We start from the raw sequence: 22,576 nt of genomic DNA on the forward strand, positions 1-22,576 counted from the left end.
GGGAAGCTCATGTAGAATTTCCAAATATCTTTTCAACTATGAATAGAGATTTTAAGTAGCCAAAACAAAGCACTTTAAAGAGATCTATTTTTCAGAAAGAATCCAGAGCAGAAATGTTCAGGGCTTGAAAACTGGGGTGTCCATAATCACTAGCTGAATCTTGGTTTTAATTTTTAATCCCTTTTATATTTGGAATTTGCTTGTTCTTGCCATGGGGGCTATCTTTCTCAGTGTGTATGATGTGTTGGCTCCTTCTACAGACTTATTCATTGAAACAGATACTAACAAAGCTGCTTTTCTTCATTGGATTTGCCACGCATGATGGGACTGTCATTAAGGCTAAGCTTCAATCTATTTCTTCAATTCCACTGACAGTATTAGATGATAAACTAACATAATTAAACAGCAACTGAACTAAAACGACGCTATAAATAAAAACATAAGGCACTGCACTGCAGCAAAATGGCTGTTATTTATTCATTATCTAATTCCTGACATTTTTCATTTGATGGAAAGCAGAGAAGTTTGGAGAGAAGGGGACATCAAGAAAAAAATTAAATCCCACATCATCCTAACACCCTAGAGAAATAGTCATGTGAGAAAATACTTCAGCTAACTCCTTCCTCACTTCCAGGGCTCATAGATACTTTTAAACAACTATTCACTGCTTGTTTAGAAAGTGTCTGAACATCTGATGTAGTTCCAGAAGTCAAGTGCTTATTCCCATGCTTTACAGTCATCTGTAATACAGTCAATAGGTGTATTTATAACCACGTAGAACCCAGACAACATGTTCATAACATGCTGGAAACTTGCATCAACCCTTAGGATGTTGAAATGTGCATTAACTCTTTATAAACTGCCAATAAAAGGAAACCTAATATTTCAATGTCATGTAAGTTATTTATGGTAACAGTATATACAGCAGAATGAAAATGTGAGTTTTGTTTTAAATATTCAGATTTGTTCACCACGTCTCAAATCCTCAGTATCAGACAAGAAGGAAATGATAGACAATGGTAAATAGAAAAGGATTTGCTGCCTCTAACTAAACAGATAAATACTGTTTGGTGTGTGGCAAGTTACCTTCAAAAATTCTAGTTCAGCTTCGTCCTCAAATAGGGAGCGATTCATACGATGTAATTTAGCAAGCTCTCGCTGTACATAGGCCAGGGTCATTTTCTCTATTCGACTTGCCGGAATGTAGTCTTCAACACGAAAATAGCTCTTTCCATGTACCTTTGGGGGAAAAAATGAAAAGACAAAGAGAGAGGAGCCTTTTGTTCTGTCTTCACTTTTCTTATTTGGTGCATTTCCATTTTCAGTGACCCATACACTGAAGTCATCCTGCTGCCATTTCCTATAAGGAGATAGGGAACAGCAGATAACATCCTGACAGCTGTGCCTCTTGCACCTGTGCTCAGCAAGGTACTCAAAGCACACACTGCACCATGCAGAGGTGGGCCTATGGGCATGCTGCAGTCATGCACTTAGAGCTGACAGCCACAGCTGTATCAGCAAGAACCAATGCAAAGCTGGATCAGACCAGATGGATCAGACCACTCAGAGTTAATTAACAGAGCTACACCAATTTATATAACTAAAGATATGGCAAAGAACTTAAATGGATATTTTCTGTATGCTTTGAAACTACAAGAACTAGTTCAGATATTCCATCAGCAACTTGCCTGTCTTTGCAGCTTGTGGATCTGAGCCTACACACAAAATCTCTGTGAAATCCGGAGTGTTTATTTATTTTTCTCTTCCTTGCTTTCTAATCTCTTTAAGCCCCTCTGCACATCCAAGCTGTGCCCATGCTGGAAATTTTCTACAGATTTTCTGGAGTTTCTTGGCTATGTTGCTAATTATAACGGACCAAGAGTCTTTCATCATTCTGCCATGTTTCCTGCCAAATTCATCTGGCTCACTACCGTTGCTTAATCAGACAAATTTTGTAATTATTTAAACTAAATCTGAAATGTGATTACTGAAGGACTTAGCTAAAATTACATGCTATTCACATTTCATCTTTTAAGTATGTGACAAGCAAAAGCTGTAAAAGCTGTTGACAGAGACCTCTGAGAAATATTGTACTATTTATCCACACCTCAGAAGCATAATTGCCAAGCTCTGCCTGTAAGGCCAAAGCGCCGAGTTTCAGGGCAGTCTCATCACTGCAGTATAATCGCTCCTCCAAAATATCTTTACGAAGCTGCAGGTAAAACTGATGTCTTGTCAAGCCATGCCTGGAACATAGAAGGGATTAGGAACACAGAATGAGCTTTGAACACGCAGCATAAATGCTACTGTTTTACCATCAGTCAGCAGAACCATGCACTTACTGAATGATATTAAAGTGGTTGACAAAGAATTTTATCCTCAGAAATAGAGTGAAGTTAATGATGGAGGTTTTCTTCTTGGGTTGGTCATTCCAGCCTTCTGGAGCCACTTTGTAGAGCTTGGTATCATCATCCAAAAAGAAAAACTCTTTACCTGAAATGAGAATTAAGTTTGGAGCCCAAAATAACTTCAGTAGCCCAAAATTCTGTTCAGTGAAGATTGTTCAGTGCATCTACTTCTCTGTGCCATAGTTACCTTATTGCTGCTTTGTCAGGGAACTTAGGATAACATTTAATATGTAATTTATGATTACAATTGCTAGATGCTGGATTGGTGTGGTATCTTTGGAATTGTTCAAGAATTTATGGGACTTGCATCTTGCTTGGTAGTCAGGTTCTGTGCCCCATTGTAATCCCTGTGCCCTTCACACAACGTATTCTTCTTCCCAGTACCTCAGCTGTGTTTGCCAGCAGAAGTGGGCTAGGAAGATGTGGATTTTATATGTGAAATACCTGAGCCTGTACCCCAACGTACACCTAGGAGCAGTGACAGTCAGCCCTCCGCAGTACAGTGCTTCCTGGGATTCTGCTGGGGGAACGGGGCTCAGCATCGTTCCAGTGTAAGGCTGGGCCAGAGCCTTTTCCGCATGGGAATACCAGCCGGTATCTCCATGGCTGTGCTGATGCACGGTTCAGGGGCAGACATGCTTTACATCATTGCAGTGCAGCTTAAGCCAACATTCCTTATTTTTACTTAAGCTTTGGATTTGCTTTCATCTGAGGATCTTAAAGGATCTTGCTGCAATTCATTAATGGAGGGACTAAAAAGGCACTGTCAGGAGAGAACTGGTACTGTAGTTAGCTGTGTCTCAGTACCTTTCAGGTAAGCCAAGCCAAAGTAGAAATGTTCCACCAAGTTTGCGTATGCCACCACAGTATTGAAAACATCTCTTGCCTTGGACTTGACGTCACATTGCACCTCAAGGCACTGCCCGTTGAGTAGAATCACATTGAGATCCCTTTGGGACAAATAGGATTTTCCTTTTTTAGTCTAAGAACATGTAACAAAGAGTGAAGAATGAGTGCCAAGTACAAGCAATACAAGATCCACAGCACTTTTGTACTTTTTTACTAGTCTCCTGTCACTACACAATTAATGGAATTGGTCACAAGATATCCTCCCTGCCTTTTTTGACATTAAACAATATCCCAAACATATCCAATTAAAAAAAAAAAAAAAAAAAAAAAAAAAAAAAAAAAACAACAAGAGGGAATCCCCACAAAACAGCTGAGCAAACACAGATTCTACAATCATCAGGGCTATTCTAGATTTGGGGGTAATTCCAGATTTTTTTTTTACTCTAATATTTACTGCTGTATGCTATCAGCCTTTTACCTTAACTTAATGAAAGGTAAAGGGTGTGCCTGCAAAATGGAGAAGTCCAGTATATTGGCACTAGATGTCACATTCCTTATTTGCTGTATACTTTTAGTCTCAAAAGTCTTGCACTAAAATTAGCCTTCTTAGCTGAGAAAGATGAATTCAGCTATTTTTGCAACACTCTCAGCAACAGAGATATCTGTGTAGCACTGAGAATTAAATGGCCTCCTTCCAAGTCTCAGTACATCTGCAGGACCTTGGTCTGGGGAGAGGACATGACAAGGGTACTGGGCTGGGACTCAGATGCAACTTAGAAAAAGCCCCAACTCAAAGGTGACTAGATTAGTTCTAAATTCTTAATGTTCATACTTACCACAATTGATCCAGGCAGCTGTAAGGTCACTGGCGGTTCACTAGACAGAATAATAAATTCTGGACCTGAAAACTGTAAGGAGGCAATTTAGAAATTTAGTAAATATCTCCTTAATGTAATAAAGATCCTTAACACTGGTACCAATGAAACGTAGTTCTGTTGATCTGTATGCTGTAGCTAACTGACTTGAGTATCTAATAAGATGCAAATGCTAATTAAAGACTTCTCTTTGGGGACTGTCCTGTGTGGACTCTTTGGGGTCAAATTAGGGGTGAGCTCATGGTGGAGTCTTTTCTTCTGTATAGGTGCTTAACCAAGATCCATTTTCTTTGCAGAGCACCTATTTTCATGATATTCACAGAAACATCATAGTCTCTTCTGAAACCTTGTTTCTGTGTCAAAAGTGGCTGAAAAAAAGCATTTGATTCCTGAGTTACTCTGGCAGTCACAGACATGTACGCACAAACATACACACCACTGGGATTTCATAAGCCTAACAGCCATGCGGAACCACTCTAAAATGCAGAGCTACTTTATTCCATGTATTATATTTCTTATTAGCAGAACTTGTATGCTTTTGCTTTAGCTTCAACAAATGCACTGAATGATTCTTTCCAAGCTTAATTTTTTTGTGTCAGCACAGTTTGATAAGTTTTAAGAACCATTTAAGGGAATACCACTGATTTGCTTTTAAAAGTGTTGATATTTCACAGCTTTCATGCTATTTTGGAGAAGACCTAGTATTCCTTTCACCAGGACTTACAAGCTTTGGTTCTACACTGTGTAATGTATAGGTGCCCAGCTAAGGGGTAGTGTCATGTGCACAATGTGCAGCTCTCCCCCCTGGGTATACCACAGTGAATCAGTGACAGAGCTATGAACAGAGAAGCATCCTGTGGTCTAAATGCTAAACTACACTGGCTTTCTTTTCAGGCTACCGACAAGGAAATCACAAGGCATCAGCCTATTATTAGGTCTAGACATTAAGGAGAGAAAACATTTTTAAATTCACCAACATGCTGAACACTGATTTTGTGGCCAATTGCTGGTATTTTGTCAAGTACCAGAGCTACTAAATGTCAGTGAATACAAAATGATTTAAGGCTATCTTAGCTAGACCTTCTCAAAGAATCATGAGCTAGAAATGTCAGGAGGACACAATACAAAGAACTTACTATTTTGAGCAGTAATAATTTAAGTACCAGGCTCTGACAGTTGCAGGACAGAGTACAACAAATCAGATGTTTTGTATGTAATAAAAACAGGGAACAATAAAAAGGCTCAAAGGCCATAGCCCTTCCCTATGCAAACCTTTACTCCCCCGTATCATCTGAGCATTGTGACTTTAACTTCTTACTGATAGTCCCTCTGTATTCGTGGTAGAAAACTGCATTGTCTCTTGACAGGACAATACTTGTATTATGAAACAAACCATAAATTTTCAAAAAAAAAAAAAAAAAAAAAAAAAGAGAAATATCTAAATGGGTCAAAGAACTACATCATGGAGAGTGGTTGGAAGGATTCACATCTTACCACTCTTACCACTTGCAGACATTTAGTCATTTTTGTCTGCTTCAAGGATTTAAAAGCACAGATGAACCTGAAAAAAACAATGTGTAACAGTCCTTTAGACCATACGTCCCTTTCACAATTACTTAATTTTAGCCTGCTCCAGACCAGAACCTGCATTCTAAGTGCTCCTTGTGTGTCTTCTGCATCAATACTTACGTTTGTATTGTGTATGTCTTTCATTTTTTTGAATGACTCTACTCTGTGCTCTTTTCAGACATATATTCTGGGTTACATCAGTCTGATTATAAGGGAGGGAGCTAGGGAGAGGAATGCATGCAATCATGAAGATCTTTACTTTGTCTTTTAGTTCTTCTCATCATTATGAGAGCAGTCACTTAGCCTAAAAGGAGTAGGCTTTCTTGTCAGAGAAGGTAGAAAATATAAATGGATGGATGAGTATGGCAATAAAACTTTATGGCACTGGAACTAAAGTGAATCAACTGTAAGCTTACCCAAGCCAGAGCCAAAGAAGCATTTTTCTTCCCATTTAACAAAGAATAAAATCACAAAAATGCCCTATAACTGGACAGCGATCAGAAGTAGGCCCTTAGGTGAACTATATGTTTGGCACACTCACTGTTAGCCTGTGCTTTCTTTCCAGGCATACCCCGTAGAACATATATGAGTCCTTTCACGTTCTCTAAAAATCTTTTTCTGCCATACTGAAGCTTCTGTCAAGGTAGTTGATGAAAACGCTCCATATGGTGTTTGATGCTTGCAGAAATCACACATGTAGGATAGAGAGAGTTCAATTCTAAACTTGTGCTTAGTCTTTATATACGAGACCTTTCACTGTCTTGAGTTCTGAGTTACCACAACTAGATCACGCTGATTTGGACTCTCAGTTTAGGAGACTCACCTAATGAGGTGATGCAGTAGTTAATATGCAAATCATTAGCAAATGACAACTGGATGAGAGGTTTCTCTTTAGTGATATTTACATTTTCAGATTAGCGTATACATTTTTCATTAGTCACCTTTTCCTTCCTTTGGAACAAACATTTCTGTGATGCAGCAGCTGCTGTGTAATCCTTTGTAGACACGGAGAAGGTGGAACCTAAACTCAGCAGATTGTGCCTGCTGTTCTTGTGAGCTCCACTGGGGATTTCTTCTACAGCACTGACCGACCTTCAAAGGAGATGTCATAGTAAGCAAGATATCCAGCATACAACAAAACTACACAGACTGAGGAGAAAGAGCTTAAGGTACATTGACTGGCAGAATTGTATGAAATCTAGGACAATGTCAATTACAAGCTGTTACATGGCTTTATCTTTACATAAAAAGAAATGAACAGAGGTGATATTACTGATGCCCTTTATAAATAAATCAAAATTATGCTTTAATTCAGTAACATTCCTTGTTTTTTTTTTTTTTTTTCCTTTTTGTTTTTTTTTTTTTTCATTTGGCAAGCCAGATCTAGCTGGCTTAGGTCTGATGAGGCTAGCAGGCAGAAGCATTTATCCCCATGCCTTTCTGAGAAATCTACAGGATGAAATCAATTTCTCATTTATTATTTTCTGGAACAAACAAACAAAAAAGCTTCAGAAAATCATAACATCTGTTGTTACATTATTCAGAATCTTTCCAGAATAGGAATTTTATCCTTTTGCTGTGCATGTTATGGAGTTGCTTCAGAGAACTGTTCAGAGAGCTTCAAAAGCTTTTTAACAAAGTGACCAGAGTAGTTTGTATTCCTCAGCCTATAAAGATACATAGGTATTACTGTTTCAATCTATGCAGCCTTGGAAAGATCAACATTTGACTACAAAATATGCCTAAAAAGGACCTGAAGTGATTTTTGTGGGTATAAAAATGCTATTAGCTCAAAACCCAAGAGATATATTAAGAAGACTTCTTTCCCTCTGGCAAACCCTTCCTGTTACTCTTCCTGCAGGGTGCTACACTTGGCAGCTGAGCCTTCTTTGTGTAAAAGCCATAGCCCTGCATACACTTGCAAGCTTAACTCTAAAACTAAGAGATGTAAATTATGTCAATTGGGCTGCTTACAGAACTGAGCATGCTGATATGAGTAAGCTTTACAGGTAGGAAACCCATCACTGAGTCTTGTGCTGTCTGGCCTCCTATGTGGGAAACTGGTGGTTTCCAAACCACCTTCAACTTCAACTCCACTGTTGTCCTAGTACTTAAAATAGAGTGGTGACCTTGGTAGAAATTCAGTTGCAGATCCTTACAACTAAAAGTGGGGCTTACAGTCTCTGAAGTTTTATGGGAAACAGCTAGCTGGAAATTTGGAGAAGAGAGTTCATCTTTCAGCAGAGGAGGGGAACATTTTCTTGGCAGCACAATTTTATCTCAGGGATGTCAAGCTGATACCCAGGTTGGTAGTCAGAGGCATGACAGTTGCTCCAAAAAGACTCAGTAAATAAACCTGCTGTTACTGATAGCATTGCCAGCTGTGTGATGCATATATAGATGTCAGTATACAAACATATATGTGTGTGTGTAGCTAGACAGTTTTTTCTTCACAAAAGCTGCTACTACCCTGCAACCTGCTGCAGTTCTTTCTTACTGCAGGTTTAGAGGTATAGTGGGGTATCTCACATAGATCAGATTATCATGGCTGGTTTATCAGGAAGTTCAAACTGTTTATTTAGGATACATTTAATTGGGAATTGATCTAGATGGAGCATTTCCTGTGGGCTTGAATTACTCGTGTCATGGTTAAAAGAAGAAACTCCTGCTTAACTGGGTCAAGAACTCAATTTAAATGGGATGTCTGTAGGGATTACGTGGTGCTTAACTATGGGATTCTGGTCTTTGTGATGCCTAGAGGCTAACAGTACCTGCATCACTTCTTCATGTGGCAAGTCATGATTGCAGCTGCGCTACGCTAACACCTAGTCTAGAAAACTCTCGTTTAACAGCAGTGATATTTAGCTGGCTTTGAAAAGAGGGTAGCATCAGTTGTACAGTTCTCAGCTGAGTTTGCCTGTGTTAAGGCAAGCTGTGTTAAGCTTGCCAATAACAAGGCTACTGTTATATTTCCAAGGCTGAAATGAGGCTAATCCTCAAGGCAGAGCAGAGGTCTTTACTTCTTGTGTCCCTGGGTTACCTGTAACTCTTCAGTAAAGTGCCGGTGCAGGGCTGGGGATGATTCAGACAAGTAAGGCAAATCCATCTAAGAACTAAGATGGAAAAGCAAATGTTCTGCTGAAAACTATGAGTCATGTACATACATGGTCTATCATAACTACTCCAGAACACATCAGGCCTCTGCCAATGTGAGAGCAAGGCAAGACCCCGACCCCAGATCTGAATGTGGGCAAACAGGACTTCACAAAATGTCTTACTAGTGAAAGCAGTGACTGCTCATACCTTCTTATCACTGCTCATGTGTGGAAATTGTGTCAGGTTTCTCCTTTCCATGCTGAGTTGGACTGAAACACAGTAGGGCAGCTGTATAGTAGCTGTGCCAGCTGTTCTGAGAGGCCAGTAACATCTGGCAGGACACAGCAGTGAAGAGGGAAGGTGGAAAACTTCAGTGTGCTTGTTTGTTTTATATGGATCATTCAGGGCCCAAGCTGCATTACACTAAAGCATTTGGACAGTTTTGCTCAGAGACGAACTCAGTCTAGGTGCACTTTAATTCTACCTAAACAGTATCTAATATCGCAACAGGTTCAGATGCTAATCCAGGCATTTTCCAGTAACGATGTTGCCACATGAGCTCTCTGCTTCACTTGGTAATAAAACAGCCTCTATCATTTCAGAATAGGAGTTTCGATTACCTGTTTATGAAGAGCTTGTAACTGCTTTGTGTCCTTGATTCACTAAGGGTGGGGTCCCATGACCTGTGTGTCTGCGTAACTCTCCCTGGAATGAATGAAGGGAATTTCACAATTAAAGCAATTGTAGTAGCACTCGTGGGACAATTAGAACAAGGAGGAAATTCAGACTGGCCACTTCCTCTGCATCTTTGCTTGGGCATTATAAATGACTGTTTGATAAGGCTAAGTGAATACTACACCAGCAGTATTCCCAGTTCTGTAGCTGTAATTACTTCTTCTTCGTAACCCTCCATATGAATGTCATTTGGAAAATAGCTGTGTACATACAGTGTCTGTTATTTCCATGTATTTGTGGGTAACTTGTGAAATAGTTTTTGCTCTTTAGAAATTGTCCTTCTTATTCTTCTGTTTCCAGGTATAAAATCAGGGGAAATAGGCCATGAGACTTATGTGGTTTAATCAGAGCAGGATATAAAAACACTGAAATTAAAACTCTTTGTAAATATCCCACTGGTTATTTACTGCAGTAAGTATATTGTGAATGTTTTTACATCACAAATATCTGGTGGGGATAGGATAGTTTTGGAGTCAAATAAAATTTCAGTTTGGAGTAAAAAAATCATTTCACCTTCAGTCAGCTCTGCTGCTAGAGAAAGGATCAACATTGCTATGTCCGAATATATGAAAACTGAAATTTAGAGGTAGGATGGTCCTACCAAATACAAGTGGTAGTTCTATGAACATTTTTTCTAATATCAAAGCTCTTTTAAATCCTCTAAAGAAGAGTGGTAATGTTAGATTTGTCTTCACTTGGATCATTTCATTGATCTGATTTAAAGAAGTGCTTATCAAACTATTACATACACAGAATGATAGAGGTGATAAGTTGAGCTATGATAGGTCAGCTTTTCTTCCAGATAAAATATTCATGAACTGCAGCATGAGAACTCACTCGGAATTCCAACACAAATATTCCAACACAAATATATGGTATAATAACACAATTCCAACACAAATATTCCAACACAAATATATGGTATTAAATTCCAGTGTACCAACCACCAACGGCAAGCAAAAACCTACAAAATCCAGTCACATTGCTAAAATATGCATAAACATGATTTTTTAGGCTGCAGATTGTAGTGACATAATGTGAGATGTGAGATAAACCAAATACTCTGATCTAGTTACAAAAATTAAGATACAGTCCTATCTTCTGAAGCTACATGTTTTTTCATGAGAAAGACCTGCAAAATTCTCTGCTCACACTGTAGTTTACACATGTTTGTGTATATATATTTGGACAAGTGCATAAAATTCCTCTTAGTGACAGTCTCAGCTGTTACGGCAGTGGGGCAAGTTGGCTGGTTTCAGTGGCCAGACTGCCATGCTCTGATCACAAATCCAACACATTCCTGCTGTTTAGGGTGAACATGTGGCCCTCAAAGCAGTTGATCTTGTAGATGATTAATTTGTTACATATTAAGTGAGCTTCTAAAGTCCAATCTGGATAGAGTGATCTCTCTTGATAATGGTGCTCTGCTGTATGATAATGTTTCTTTTAGGGGAAAAATGCATTTTTCTTATACATTATCTCATGCAAGAACATCTGTGGCAAACAAGCTCTCACATTCTGTTTTTATTCCTGTATTTTTAGAGTTTTGTCTTATAACATCTTGAGTACCAACAGCTGGACTTTCAAAACTGTCTTCCGAGTCTGCCGTCACTATGTGCCACTTGGTATGTGGCTGACACATGTGAGTCACATAAGGAGCAGCTGCAGAATCTTATAGGTTTTTATTGCTGCAATATTGATTGTAATGCTGGAGCTTCAACAAAGTGGCACCTTCCACAGGAAGACAATATCAACAACAGCTGTACGAGTACCCCCACCTTACTCATCCTTAGGACTGAGGGGTGAGAGGCTACTCTACATGTGGTGTGGTTTTTTGTTGTTGTTTTGTTTTCCCCAGGATATATTCTTTTTCTCTGTGAAATATCTCTTGGCAGACTTTTGATGAAGTAGTATGCACCTTTATTTTTTTTTTTTTTTGCCATGTTTCCTAAGAAAATTAGTCCTTTGAGATCATACTCTATGCCTTTCCTTTTTGCCTAGTATATTTTAAACCTGTCAAATGTGAAAGAGAGTGGGTAATGTGATCCTACAAATTTCATGATAATCAGCAGCTGGATATCAGAAACCAAAATTAATGCTCCCTAGTGAGAAAAAGCAAGCGAAACTCAGCAGTTATCTGTTATTTATGGCAACAGTGAACTAACCACTTGGTGTGCATACCTTGTTGCATGATAACTGATGTGGTGGATGTTAGGTTTATTGCCTAAGGGAAGAAATTTCTGGGATAAAAGAAACACATGCGCTTACAGAGCACATCTGAATCCCTGCCACAGCAGGAGAGAGGACTTTGTTTCTCATGGAGGCTCATAGAGGGAGGAAGTAAACTCCAAATTAAGGAAGCAAGCTTTCAGCTCCAGGTCTGGAAGCTCAGAAGGGACCCTAGGATGGGAAAAAAGGTCAAAAGGAGATGGGACATGGAATGGGAGAATAGCAATGGGCAGGAGTTTGAGAGTGAGGAGCTGGCATGACAAGCCTGCTTTTAGGAGATGTTAAGGACATTTGGGCAACAGGAGCTTTTTGCTTTTGGCAGTGTAAACATCCCGTATAGGCAACCCCAGCTCAGATTCCAATTTAAATATGAAGGTACACATGCACAGGAGTCCTCCCCTTCCTGCTGAATACCTTTCCTTGTGTTAGAGTTTCCCCCTACACTGTGATTTAAGTCATTTGGGAACAATCCTGACTGATATCTACCACAGTGTCTTCACTGAATGGATCCTTTGCCTAGCAGCTTCATTCATGCTGTTCCTGCCACAAAAGGATTGAAAATGGAGCTACAGTTCCAATCCTGATATCTCCAGGCAAAGTAAGGCAGGAAAAGTGCAGCGTAGCAACCTGGCACTTAGCATGATGAAAACACACAGAGCAGGAAATACACAATGGCTTTAGGGCAAAATGAAAACAAAACAGGGAGTGGATTTCTTTCTTTCTTTCTTTCTTTCTTTCTTTCTTTCTTTCTTTCTTTCTTTCTTTCTTTCTTTCTTTCTTTCTTTCTTTCTTTCTTTCTTTCTCTCTCTCTTCTCTCTCTCTCTCTCTCTCTTCTTTCTTTTTCTTTAGATTTCAGCATTAGTCCCTTTGTTTCTAAATGTGCTCGAAGAAACATTAATCCCCCTTATTAGTGTCAGGTGTTGTTTGCAGATTCAGCTGATTTCGGTGCTGCCATCTTGACGTTGCTGTGTATGTGGGGTAGCTGCATGGCTTCTCATCTGTTTCAGGACACCATGTGGCAGAAACATGCTGTCAGGCTTTGTGATCTGCTGAACAGCTTCATCTGGCAAAGGGGGCATGAAGAAATACGCGATGGTGCTGCCTGGTAGGCCTTAACAGCAGGACACAGGGAAAAAGGAAGCCAGTGTAAAAGGATCTCTCTCTGCAGCTTGGTCAAATGTACCTCCCTAGTCACGTAACCACAAGTGCATGGGAGTATGTATCACCTGGCTGTGCATGGGTAGTTCACATTTCAGGGGACAAAAACAAACAAACAAACAAACAGATTACATAGTTTATAACCATAATCTTTCAGGAAAATCTTACCTTTCCTGTGTCCTCGGTTAGATAGTATCAAAGATGTACTTTCTGAAATACTGTTAGAGTCACTGTAGTCCACGGACAGTTGTCTGTAATCTTCTGCTGACTGGCTATAATTCATTAATCTGGACCCATTGTCTGGAAACAGAAAGGAAATATGATGAATCACAGGCTTTAATTATAAATCATTGTATCTGCATGATAGCTTAAATAACATTTGGCTCGACTAACTCATATAGCTCATGTCTGTTTGTTTTTTAACCCTGACTTCAGTTCCTTAAGGACTGAAGGGAGCTTGGTAACTCCATTCTTTTACCTCTGACTTTCTATAATTTTATTCTGTCCCAAAATAGTTCTCATAGTTCTCCTTGACCATTTCAAATAAAACAAATCTAATATATTAATTGTATTCTGTATGCTTAACTGAAAACTTTAGCAAACAGATCTCACCACACCTACACAATTGCTGGAATGATCATGGTAGAAGGGGAATGGCAGGAATTTGAGGTTAATAGGCAGTTGAAGATGGGACCAACCCTTTTGGCATCAGTAGAGTTTTCACCTGCTTATGCAAGTGTGAACCTATAAACTCTGTTTCTGAATCAGTGACTGAGCCACTATGATTTGAGGGGTGCTTTGTATGTTTTCAGAAGAATCTCCTTTTCTTGTGACCAATATGTAATAGAAAAGTTCCACAAATATTTAAGCAAGTGTGTAATTCTAGCTAAAGTTAGTGGAACATACATTTGATTTGCTGAATGGGGATTGGATTGTTCATATGCCTAATGCTGAGCCTCCAAAAAAAGTCTGTCTAACTTGAGCCAAAAGCCAACCCATCCCTTACCCAAACCCTAGAGAAATGAGTTGAAATGATCACAATCTAGGGATGTAGAAAAAAAAAAGAATTTATCTGGACCTGAAGTCCATATTTAGTTACAGTTAGAGTATTACTCTGAGGCTTGACAAAACCTTGATTTTCATCAAATGAAATGTGAAATCAGTGTATGCTGGTGTATTTATACAGTAAGCAGGATTTGGCCTTGTGTCTTGAAATCTCTCCAGAAATCCATGTGCACATTTGTAAAACATATTTTGAATAGAAAAATGGAACTAAATGTCAAAAAGAAACAACAAATCATTGCTTGAGTAATCAAATGGGAAGGATGAATATATAGTTTTCAATGGCTACTTCACAGAACCCCACTCTTTACCTTTGAAAATCCATTGGAGCATACAGAGTATAACAGCAGTGCTGAAAACAGTTTTGTTTTATATGCACAGTTCTTATGCAGACTGCTTTAAGAGTCAAACACGTGCAAGCTGATTTGTTATCATTGCTTCACAGCCTTCAGACTATTGTCCTTTGAGGAAATAGGAGCAGAAATCTTGCTGACTTGCCTTAGAGTCTTTCTATTATGAAGTCATTTATATGTAAAGCAATAAGTACCTTATTCAACAGAACATGTAATCATTACAACATGAAATTAAACAATTCGCCTAGCTTGGGAAAGGCTGTGTGTGCCCTTATTGCACAGTTCAGATTAGAAGTTTTACTTTACCTCGGTGAAGATTCATCTGGGAGGACAGTGGTGAAGCGTCCAGGATTTTCTCATGTAGTCTTCTCCTTATGACATGACTTCTGTGAAGCTGAGAGGCTGTGCTGTCTTCAGCAGCTACCCGTTCTACCTAGAAGACAATGGCACTGCAAGTCAGGTGATAAGTGGACTTCAGCCCCTTGTACTGAAGTAGTCCTTGCCCTCTGCTTGTCAGAGGCTGCTGACTTGCGTGATGTAAGCAGCTTCATCTTCTCAGGCAGCCTTTGCAAAGCAGGACTGACTTCTGATGGCTCCACACTTCTGTGCTAGCTGTGTTTAAGAAGGGGCACACTCTGCCGCAGTGGGGAACAGAGTAACAGAGAGCACAAAGGAAAGGTCAGCTCAGAGTGTTAATGAATACTGTTTGAAAACAGAAAAAAATGTTTGCAAGTTGTTTCCTTTCAGTTTCATTCAGCTTGTCAACAAAAATTGTTGATATTTCAGATCTTGAAAAAGACACAGGTGCTCACTTATTAAAGGCTTCAGATGGTCTGGCTGGATTGTACTGTAAATGTTCAGCTCCACCTAGGGAAGATGGATGAAATTCTCAATGTGATGTGAATGTGATTCTTCTGAATTTCACAAAGAAAGTCTGAAGCCACAGTGGCAATGAGAAAATCTTTTCTCTCGTGCTAAGTCTATTCATTTGGCCAACACGAAGTCTCTGTAGAGATTATTATTGTTTCATTTATTAACAAAGGAAAGAAGATACTGAGAGTACAAAAGGTGGATTTGTATCATTTCCCAGGAGTGTAGGAGTGGTGTGAGAGATGGTTTCATTGCCTCATTTGCTAGTACACAGACCCACTCAATTTTCTGCATAGAAGCCTACAGCCAAATCTCACTTCTTTAACTCATACAAACATACACAGAAAAAGAGATGGTTAGGTATGAGAGTAGTACCTACCTCACTGACACTTCCCACCACAAACTGGACCATTTTCTTTATGTAGACATTTACTGGTAGAGAAGAAGATTCCTTCTGATGTGCCTCACACGCTTCCAGAATTGATTCAGGAGAAAGTCTTTTATGTGGCAGATCTTCACATAGCATCAGCAAGAGACTGTGTAGTTGGTCACTCAGCTGAAGGGACTGATTCAACACAGAGGCACAGTTAAATGACATCGCACAGGGGTCTGAAGTCCTGTCTAAACTGGGACCGGGAACTTCTGTAAGCCTTTCACCCTCGGTGAAAAATGGGCACTGACTTCCTTTAGGCTTTGGGACAGATCTGGACAGGCAGCAAAACAGCACTAAATGAAGCCTCTAATGGGATGCGGGACGGCCTTGAAGGGAACAGGCATGTACAAGGAGGATCATCAGTCTACACAGGTGCTTCTTGGTGACAGCTGGCAGCAAAGTCTGCTCCATGGCTTTGCTAATTAGACTGTGCATCTTCAGGATTCATGCAAGCTAGACATGTGGTAGTATTAGCTTCAAAAAGTTAAGGAGTTATTCCAGCCAAAGCTGTTACCATAGAGACCAGATACTTAAATTTTAAGGAGTTATTTAGCTTATAGAGTCTTTTTGCTTATATCATGTATACCCACTAAAAGCTAGCATTTTTCCAAGTCAAAAGCATGTAATCAAAACAGGGATATAGAAATGAAGCAAAATGTGTGCTACAAATCTTTGAAAGGATTATGGATAGCAAGAGATGCAAAGTTTCGATTAGCAGAGATGCAGGTAGAATTTGCCCAGAAATAAGGGCAAAGTTCTTTAGCTTTTATTCCATCATCCCATTCTTTGAAAAAGCAGAGCACCAGAATCATGCAGACATGATGTTTTTCTTCTAGCCCTGCCTATCTCGTCAGGAAGTTTCTCATTATGGTCTTTGAACAAGTAATCTTTACTCTTAAAGGAAAAGTAAAATTAATCTTAATAGGAATAATTATGCTTTTCAAAGGAAAGATGAAAGGCCTAATTGAATTCCTGATTTGGATGAACCTGAATTTTTGGTGAGGTCTAGACCGTGACACATGCATTCCAATTAGCCATGTTCTTCTTAGTGGTCCAAAACAAGAAGCCATCTTACTGACACTTTATGTTATGCCTCTCGATCTGTGAACCTACCAAGATGAGACAGAATACAAGAAAACAAAAATGTTTGTGTTACTGGCCTGGTTTGGAGGAACCTGGTAGTCTGCTGACCAGTAGAGGGTCATTCCTAGGGAATACACCAACATCTGTCAAAACAGAAAAGGAAATCCTTTATGAAGTCTTTATATGCAGGTCTTTCTAACTGTAGCCTGATTTGTTTAATGTAATTAGAAATGGATTTTGACAGTAGATTCCTGGCATGCTTCATTAAAGCCCTGGCCTTATCTTTACAAGGTAACCTCAATATTTATTTTATACTGCGCCTCACCTTTGTTAGTCCGATGCGCTGGTTTTTGTTCTGTCTGTGAAGTAATTCTGGTGCGCTGAAAGGGATAGCTTCTGTCTGAGGTGCATTGTTTTGAAAGGACAGATTTCCTTCAGCAGACAGTAGTACTGACCATGGACAAAGCACACAGATGGCAGGGTCTGAAAAACGTTAAAGAAGGTAATGGAGTTCTTGTGGAATACATTGAGCTCAGAAAATCATATTGCTGGGGCCTCAGCCCCATAGCAAAACCCATCACTGTAGCTTCCTGGAGATATACCGAGAAGTCAGTGGAGTCTTGTTCATTTATGCGGGGCTGATTTTGTGATCTGGGATTTAGTGATGGTTAAAGGCCTAATTTCCATCTCAGAATTTCACACATAAAAACAGTATACTGACTTTCATGGGTTTCTGAAGCCTAAGGAAAGGCAGAATCACATCCCACGCACAGATTCTTGTTAAGATCTTGTCACTGTTTGTATACCTGCCTTGCCACCACTGAGCTGTGTGTTGGTCTGCATTCTCAGGTGACACCGCCAGACCTGTCCTGCCCACCCTACGTGGGGGCTGTGGGATGGGGCAGCCCCTGCCCTGCCACCCCTATAACCAGACTTGGCTCTGGGCTCCCTGTCCCCAAGGGAACAGCTGCTCCCTTGCTGCTCCCTACAAAAATCTATGTGAGAATGTCCCAGCAATGGACTGGTTCCTTCTTGTAAAGTGCTGAGTTCTCCTTAAAAATATCCACTGCAGTGACCACAGTCCCAGAGGTCTGAAGCAGAAGGAAGCAGGATGATGTGCAGTCTTCTGCAAACACTCTGCACTTGCATGGATATGTTAACTGAATTCAAGTGATTTGGTTAAACTATTCATTAAAAAAGTATGATAAAAAGTCTAAGATCAAACTACTTAGAAAGAGGAAAAGCTGCATTAACTATGGCAATATTTAGATAGACTGTTCCTGGAAATGTAGGTAATTGAATAATTTTTTTTTAAAGTTAGCTATATTGATCCAGTCTCTTCAGTCTAGCCAGTGAGAATAGGGACTATTCAGATCTCCATAGGAGAAGATTTTGAAAACATGCAGTAAATGCTTTGGTATTTTTTCATTTAAAAAGTTACATATTTTAAATGGCAACTTCATTCTTGTGCATGGTGACCTTTCCACCTTTCCACTGTGAAAAAAAGGAACAAAGGGTAAAATGTTAAGCTGGGAAGGTCTTAAAATCATCAGCTACTTTTTTCTTTGTTCCTTCTCCATTTCTGTAGTATTATATTCGAATACAACCAGCACATGCCGGGAAATGTGTCTGTTTTAGAAACACCCAGCTTGTACTTTAGTCTTAATGAAAGTTATCTGGCCTTCTGTAATGTTGGCCAGCCCACCAGTCAGCTTACCTGCCTAACCACACTGCCCAAACACACTGAAATACTGCTATAGCAAGTTGGTACTGACCAACACCAGGTCTAGCAGAATTTATTATGCCAAGCACAGTGCTGCACAGATGCAGTGGTACTAGCCCTCGGAAGAGGCAGACTCCAGAAGATGCAGTAGAGCTGCACTTGGGAGAAGGGGAGCCAGAGCTCTGCCTGAGTTAGCTGGGCTGACGCTGTGCAGGGACAGTTCACCTTTGCTGCCCTCCAAGAAACTGGAGCACTGGGGATTCAGCTTCAGAATGAGTCAAACTTGGCATCACTTCTGGACTTGAGCTCTAAAGACGTGATTGAGCAGCCTCACACCTGACCTATAAACCAGCTTGGTTCTGCATCGCGACTTCTTTTTTTCATCTTCTGATCATAATACCATAAATTTATCAAGTGCAGCACAGGGAACACATGCTGATTATCTCAATTCAGCAGACCTTTTTTTTTAAATGAGATCAGGACAGCATAGGGTCAGCTTAGTGTCTGACACAGAGTTAATAAGCTGTGATGGACCTGAGCTGAATTTATCCAGGTGGGTATCTCCATGCTGCAATCCTTTGCATGTTCCTAGTGCCTGTATTGTCTGGCTAGATTACACTAGATAATGGAGAACTGATCATACAGTCAGCCTGTTAGAGTGGTTCAGTCCATTAAAACCTGGTTGTTAATAAATGTTCATCCCTCCAGCTACAGCAGAAGTTACACATCACTCGGATAAAAGTCTCCTACTGGCTGACTGAGGAGCCATGTGAATTTGCCTGTCCTCCTCTCTCTCTCTCAGTACTTGCAGGGTGTGATCCTAGCTGGCACTGCCCTTTCTGTGTGTGTATGTTATTCCTATGTTAGGAAGGGCACCTCTGTCCTGTTCCACCATCTGTAGTTCTACTTAGATTAGTTAATTGCTGTGTGATTTAGGAAAAAAAAAAAAAAACACTGTGTGAATGCCTGCATGTTGGCACAGCAGTTTGCATGCAAACCCAGCAGCACTGAAAGGCTTCTCATTGTTATTAGAAATATATTATTAGTCCTACTAGTGCTTTTTGTCTCAAACAAGCAAACAAGACAAATTAAACCAACCAACCAAACAAACACAAAAACAAAAAAACAACCCCACAAACCAATCCTCAAAACCCCAAAATACTCTAGAAGGCATTTCTAATGGTAAGACACTTTTTCACCTCACCTTTGTGAAGGTCTTCCAGAAGCTGTACTGTGGCAAGGTACAAGAGTGCCCATATATCTTCTTCTTCCAAAGGGCTTCCTTTTGCCCACAGGACCTCGGCCAGTGTCACACAGGAACTGCTCATGGCTGCTGCAGTAGAAAGCAGATTTGGATGTGCTGGAGTAGACTGCTCACAGCAAGCCATACTGATTACAGCTGTACCCTTTCCTCATAATAAGAAACCCTTTGTGAACTATCCTGCTTCTTTGTTGCCAAAAGGCAGGAATAGTTTATCCATGTCTTAATTTAAGTAAAAGTGAATAAAGGAGACTGAACTAAGTGACCTCCTGTCATCTTTTTCAGCCTTTTTACTCAATTAAAACCATTTACAACATTGTGTGGGGCAAATTGTATTTACTCAGGAGATCCTTTATAAATACGTGCTGTTCAGAGTTTGTGAATGGTTATCTAAAAAGAAGGGCATTGATTTTGCTGCTTAATTGGATGCTCTTCTCTATAAATACACAACTGGGATAATCTGAGAGAAAAAGCATGGCAAAGCAAAAGAGATGCAATATAATATAAAGGATTTATAAACACAGTCCAACAGAGCAATTGTGTTCTGTTCTTTACTCTGCAGGTTGATCAGTAAAAGCTTGTATGCTCTTGCTGAATTCATTGGTGAGAGATTTTCTTGGTCAGATACTTAAGACTTCGAACTTGCAGTTCATTCATACCAGTGTACATAAAAACTGGCTTTGTTTCAGTGAACCAAATTAGAAGGTAATTCCCTCTGCATGCTGCTGATAGCAGTTCAGTGGCTCCCAGAACACTGTCCCATTGAGGCCTGGAATGCTGCAGAAAAATGTTGGTCCATGCACTCTCCCTGTTTTGTGCCAGCTGCAATGCAGCATCAGATCATTTAGAGGAAGGCATCCCGTAATGAATCATAATTTAATGTCTTACCCACTTGGAGAACATTTTTCTAATTCCAGGCAACTAGAATGTAACTTAAGGCTTCTTTTCCTCAGACTGTTTTACCGTACTAAAAATTGTCAAAGAAGGTTTTGTTCTTCATAAATGAGTTTGATTTTCCCATGTCACCAGCTTTACATTTCTGTAATGTACCAATCTAGGCAGAGCTGCTCTAAGTCTACACATCTGGAAGGAAAACCTTATCCATGCTTAAAATTCGCTAAAAGTTTTTGTAATTAATTTATACTTCGGCTATTACTATCCTGTAACGGTGAGTTGTGTAGGCTTTTTGTGTGCTGTACATTTAGGGGCCTAATGAAAAAAAAAAAAAAACGAAGTGGTCCATCTATTGACATTGACTGTAGGCCACCAAGTGAGGACACTAGAGCCTAGGATGTTACTGTTATGTGTAGGATTGCAAGTGCCACCATGAAATGAGTTCACTCACAGCCTGACGACAGATCTTCCCCCAACCATTTCTTCCCCCTCGGTACACAGCCCACTTACTGCTACTATTTGCTCTCTGCCTGCAGTAGAGTTTACTGCTGATTTTTTTGTCAGCTTACCATTTATTATGCAGTCTCCAAGGAGTCACCTCAGGAGCATTACAACGTTCTGCAGGACCAACTTGTTGCTGATTAATAGACTGCTTAGGCTTTGCTTTGTGGAGTCTTGCCCCGGCTCACTAGCTTTTAAACCAGGAATGACAACACTGGAAGAATGATCCCTTGCTGCAGTCACTCTGGGATTATGGACCAACCTAGTGACATTTTAAACAGAACCAGAGTCCCAATTTTAATCTGTGTGCCTTCAAGAGATAGTAAAGCTTCTTAAGGACCTAACCTTAATTAGAAGAGACAGACAAATCTTCTTAATCTAAGCCATCACCATATCTCTTAATGATAAATTACTGTGATAGCATTTCACTTAACCCTGTGGTACTGGGACTAAGCAATCAATTCGTGTCCCCAGAGCTAGAATCTGTATGGCTTCTCCATATGGGTAATCCACCAGGCTATACTTAGTGCAGTTTTATTCGAGTGTACTGGGGGAAGGAGCACTGCACTGTTTTAGATGGAAGTGCTTATACCAAGTGATTTCAGTGCTGGTATTTCTATCTAGTATAAGTTACTCAAATAAGAGATTACCTGGAGTCTAGATGTTACGTCTTTATAGAGCCAAAGTGAAATCAGCAGTTACAGCAGAGCTGCTTAAATTTTGCAGTGAATGTTTTCTCTAAGAGTAAAAGAATCTCAGAGCACTGAGATTCACAGTGTGAATTAAATTAATTTTGTTAGCAATGATGTGCAAATTTCTTCCAAATATAATGATCCACTTATATGGCCATAAAACTAAGAATCTCTTTAAAGTGTAATAAATTATTGCTTTAACATGATATAGAGTTAAGTGGTGTGTTATTTTAAAAGCAAATTGGCAATTGATTTTTAAACAGGCTTGGAATGCCCTGTGTCTGTGGGCTGTATTTTTAATATTTGGTTTTCATGACCAGCATGACATGATGTTTCATGAAAATGTGATTGTGTGAATGGTTGGGGAAAAAAAGAAATTTGATTTTTTTTTACAGCCAGCCTACAGTATGTATGTGATATGAGAGTAAAAGTGATATAAAGGTATGATTATCACGATAGCACTGTACATATTCATGGTTCTTCAAGTTAATAAAAGCTATGATCCAGAACCAAACAATTCTGAGCTTCAAAGAAGCTAAAAGTGATAAGCACTTGTGATAAGTAATGGCATCTTTGGTGCCATTCAAAGAGGCAAATTAACCTGAAATATCCTTCCCATTCTCCTTTTTACAACACAGTCATTCATTGCATGGATTGGCTCAAGTCAATAGATTTTCCTCTCAAGTCAATAGATTTTTAACCTACTCTTGCATAGATATGAAAGGCACACTGGGGTGAGGCTAAACCATCATTTTGTCATGAACACCCAGCTGTTTATCTCACTT

The 22,576-nt window shown here is 39.7% G+C and overlaps 1 protein-coding gene across 2 annotated transcripts in view; it reads right to left on the bottom strand.

Annotated features, from left to right (window-relative positions):
* The window catches only part of FRMPD2 (FERM and PDZ domain containing 2), a 74,447-nt gene that overhangs the window by 44,907 nt on the left and 6,964 nt on the right, over nucleotides 1-22,576 (bottom strand). For both annotated transcript variants that reach the window (XR_014694896.1, XM_084525663.1), the window contains exons 2-14: nucleotides 19,648-19,776; nucleotides 17,046-17,203; nucleotides 16,798-16,863; nucleotides 15,580-15,769; nucleotides 14,641-14,763; nucleotides 13,088-13,219; nucleotides 9,418-9,502; nucleotides 6,643-6,793; nucleotides 4,094-4,165; nucleotides 3,216-3,390; nucleotides 2,343-2,493; nucleotides 2,108-2,246; nucleotides 1,087-1,239 (exon numbers count right to left, since the gene is read on the bottom strand). Coding sequence is in view for 1 of the 2 variants with exons in the window: in XM_084525663.1 (XP_084381789.1) it covers nucleotides 1,087-1,239; nucleotides 2,108-2,246; nucleotides 2,343-2,493; nucleotides 3,216-3,390; nucleotides 4,094-4,165; nucleotides 6,643-6,793; nucleotides 9,418-9,502; nucleotides 13,088-13,219; nucleotides 14,641-14,763; nucleotides 15,580-15,769; nucleotides 16,798-16,863; nucleotides 17,046-17,203; nucleotides 19,648-19,771 (1,719 nt within the window). In the remaining variant the exon portion in view is untranslated. The remainder of the gene's footprint in view (nucleotides 1-1,086; nucleotides 1,240-2,107; nucleotides 2,247-2,342; nucleotides 2,494-3,215; nucleotides 3,391-4,093; nucleotides 4,166-6,642; nucleotides 6,794-9,417; nucleotides 9,503-13,087; nucleotides 13,220-14,640; nucleotides 14,764-15,579; nucleotides 15,770-16,797; nucleotides 16,864-17,045; nucleotides 17,204-19,647; nucleotides 19,777-22,576) is intronic.

The sequence above is a fragment of the Aythya ferina genome (genome assembly GCF_964211825.1).
Source record: "Aythya ferina genome assembly, chromosome: 7".
Taxonomy (NCBI): Eukaryota; Metazoa; Chordata; class Aves; order Anseriformes; family Anatidae; genus Aythya; species Aythya ferina.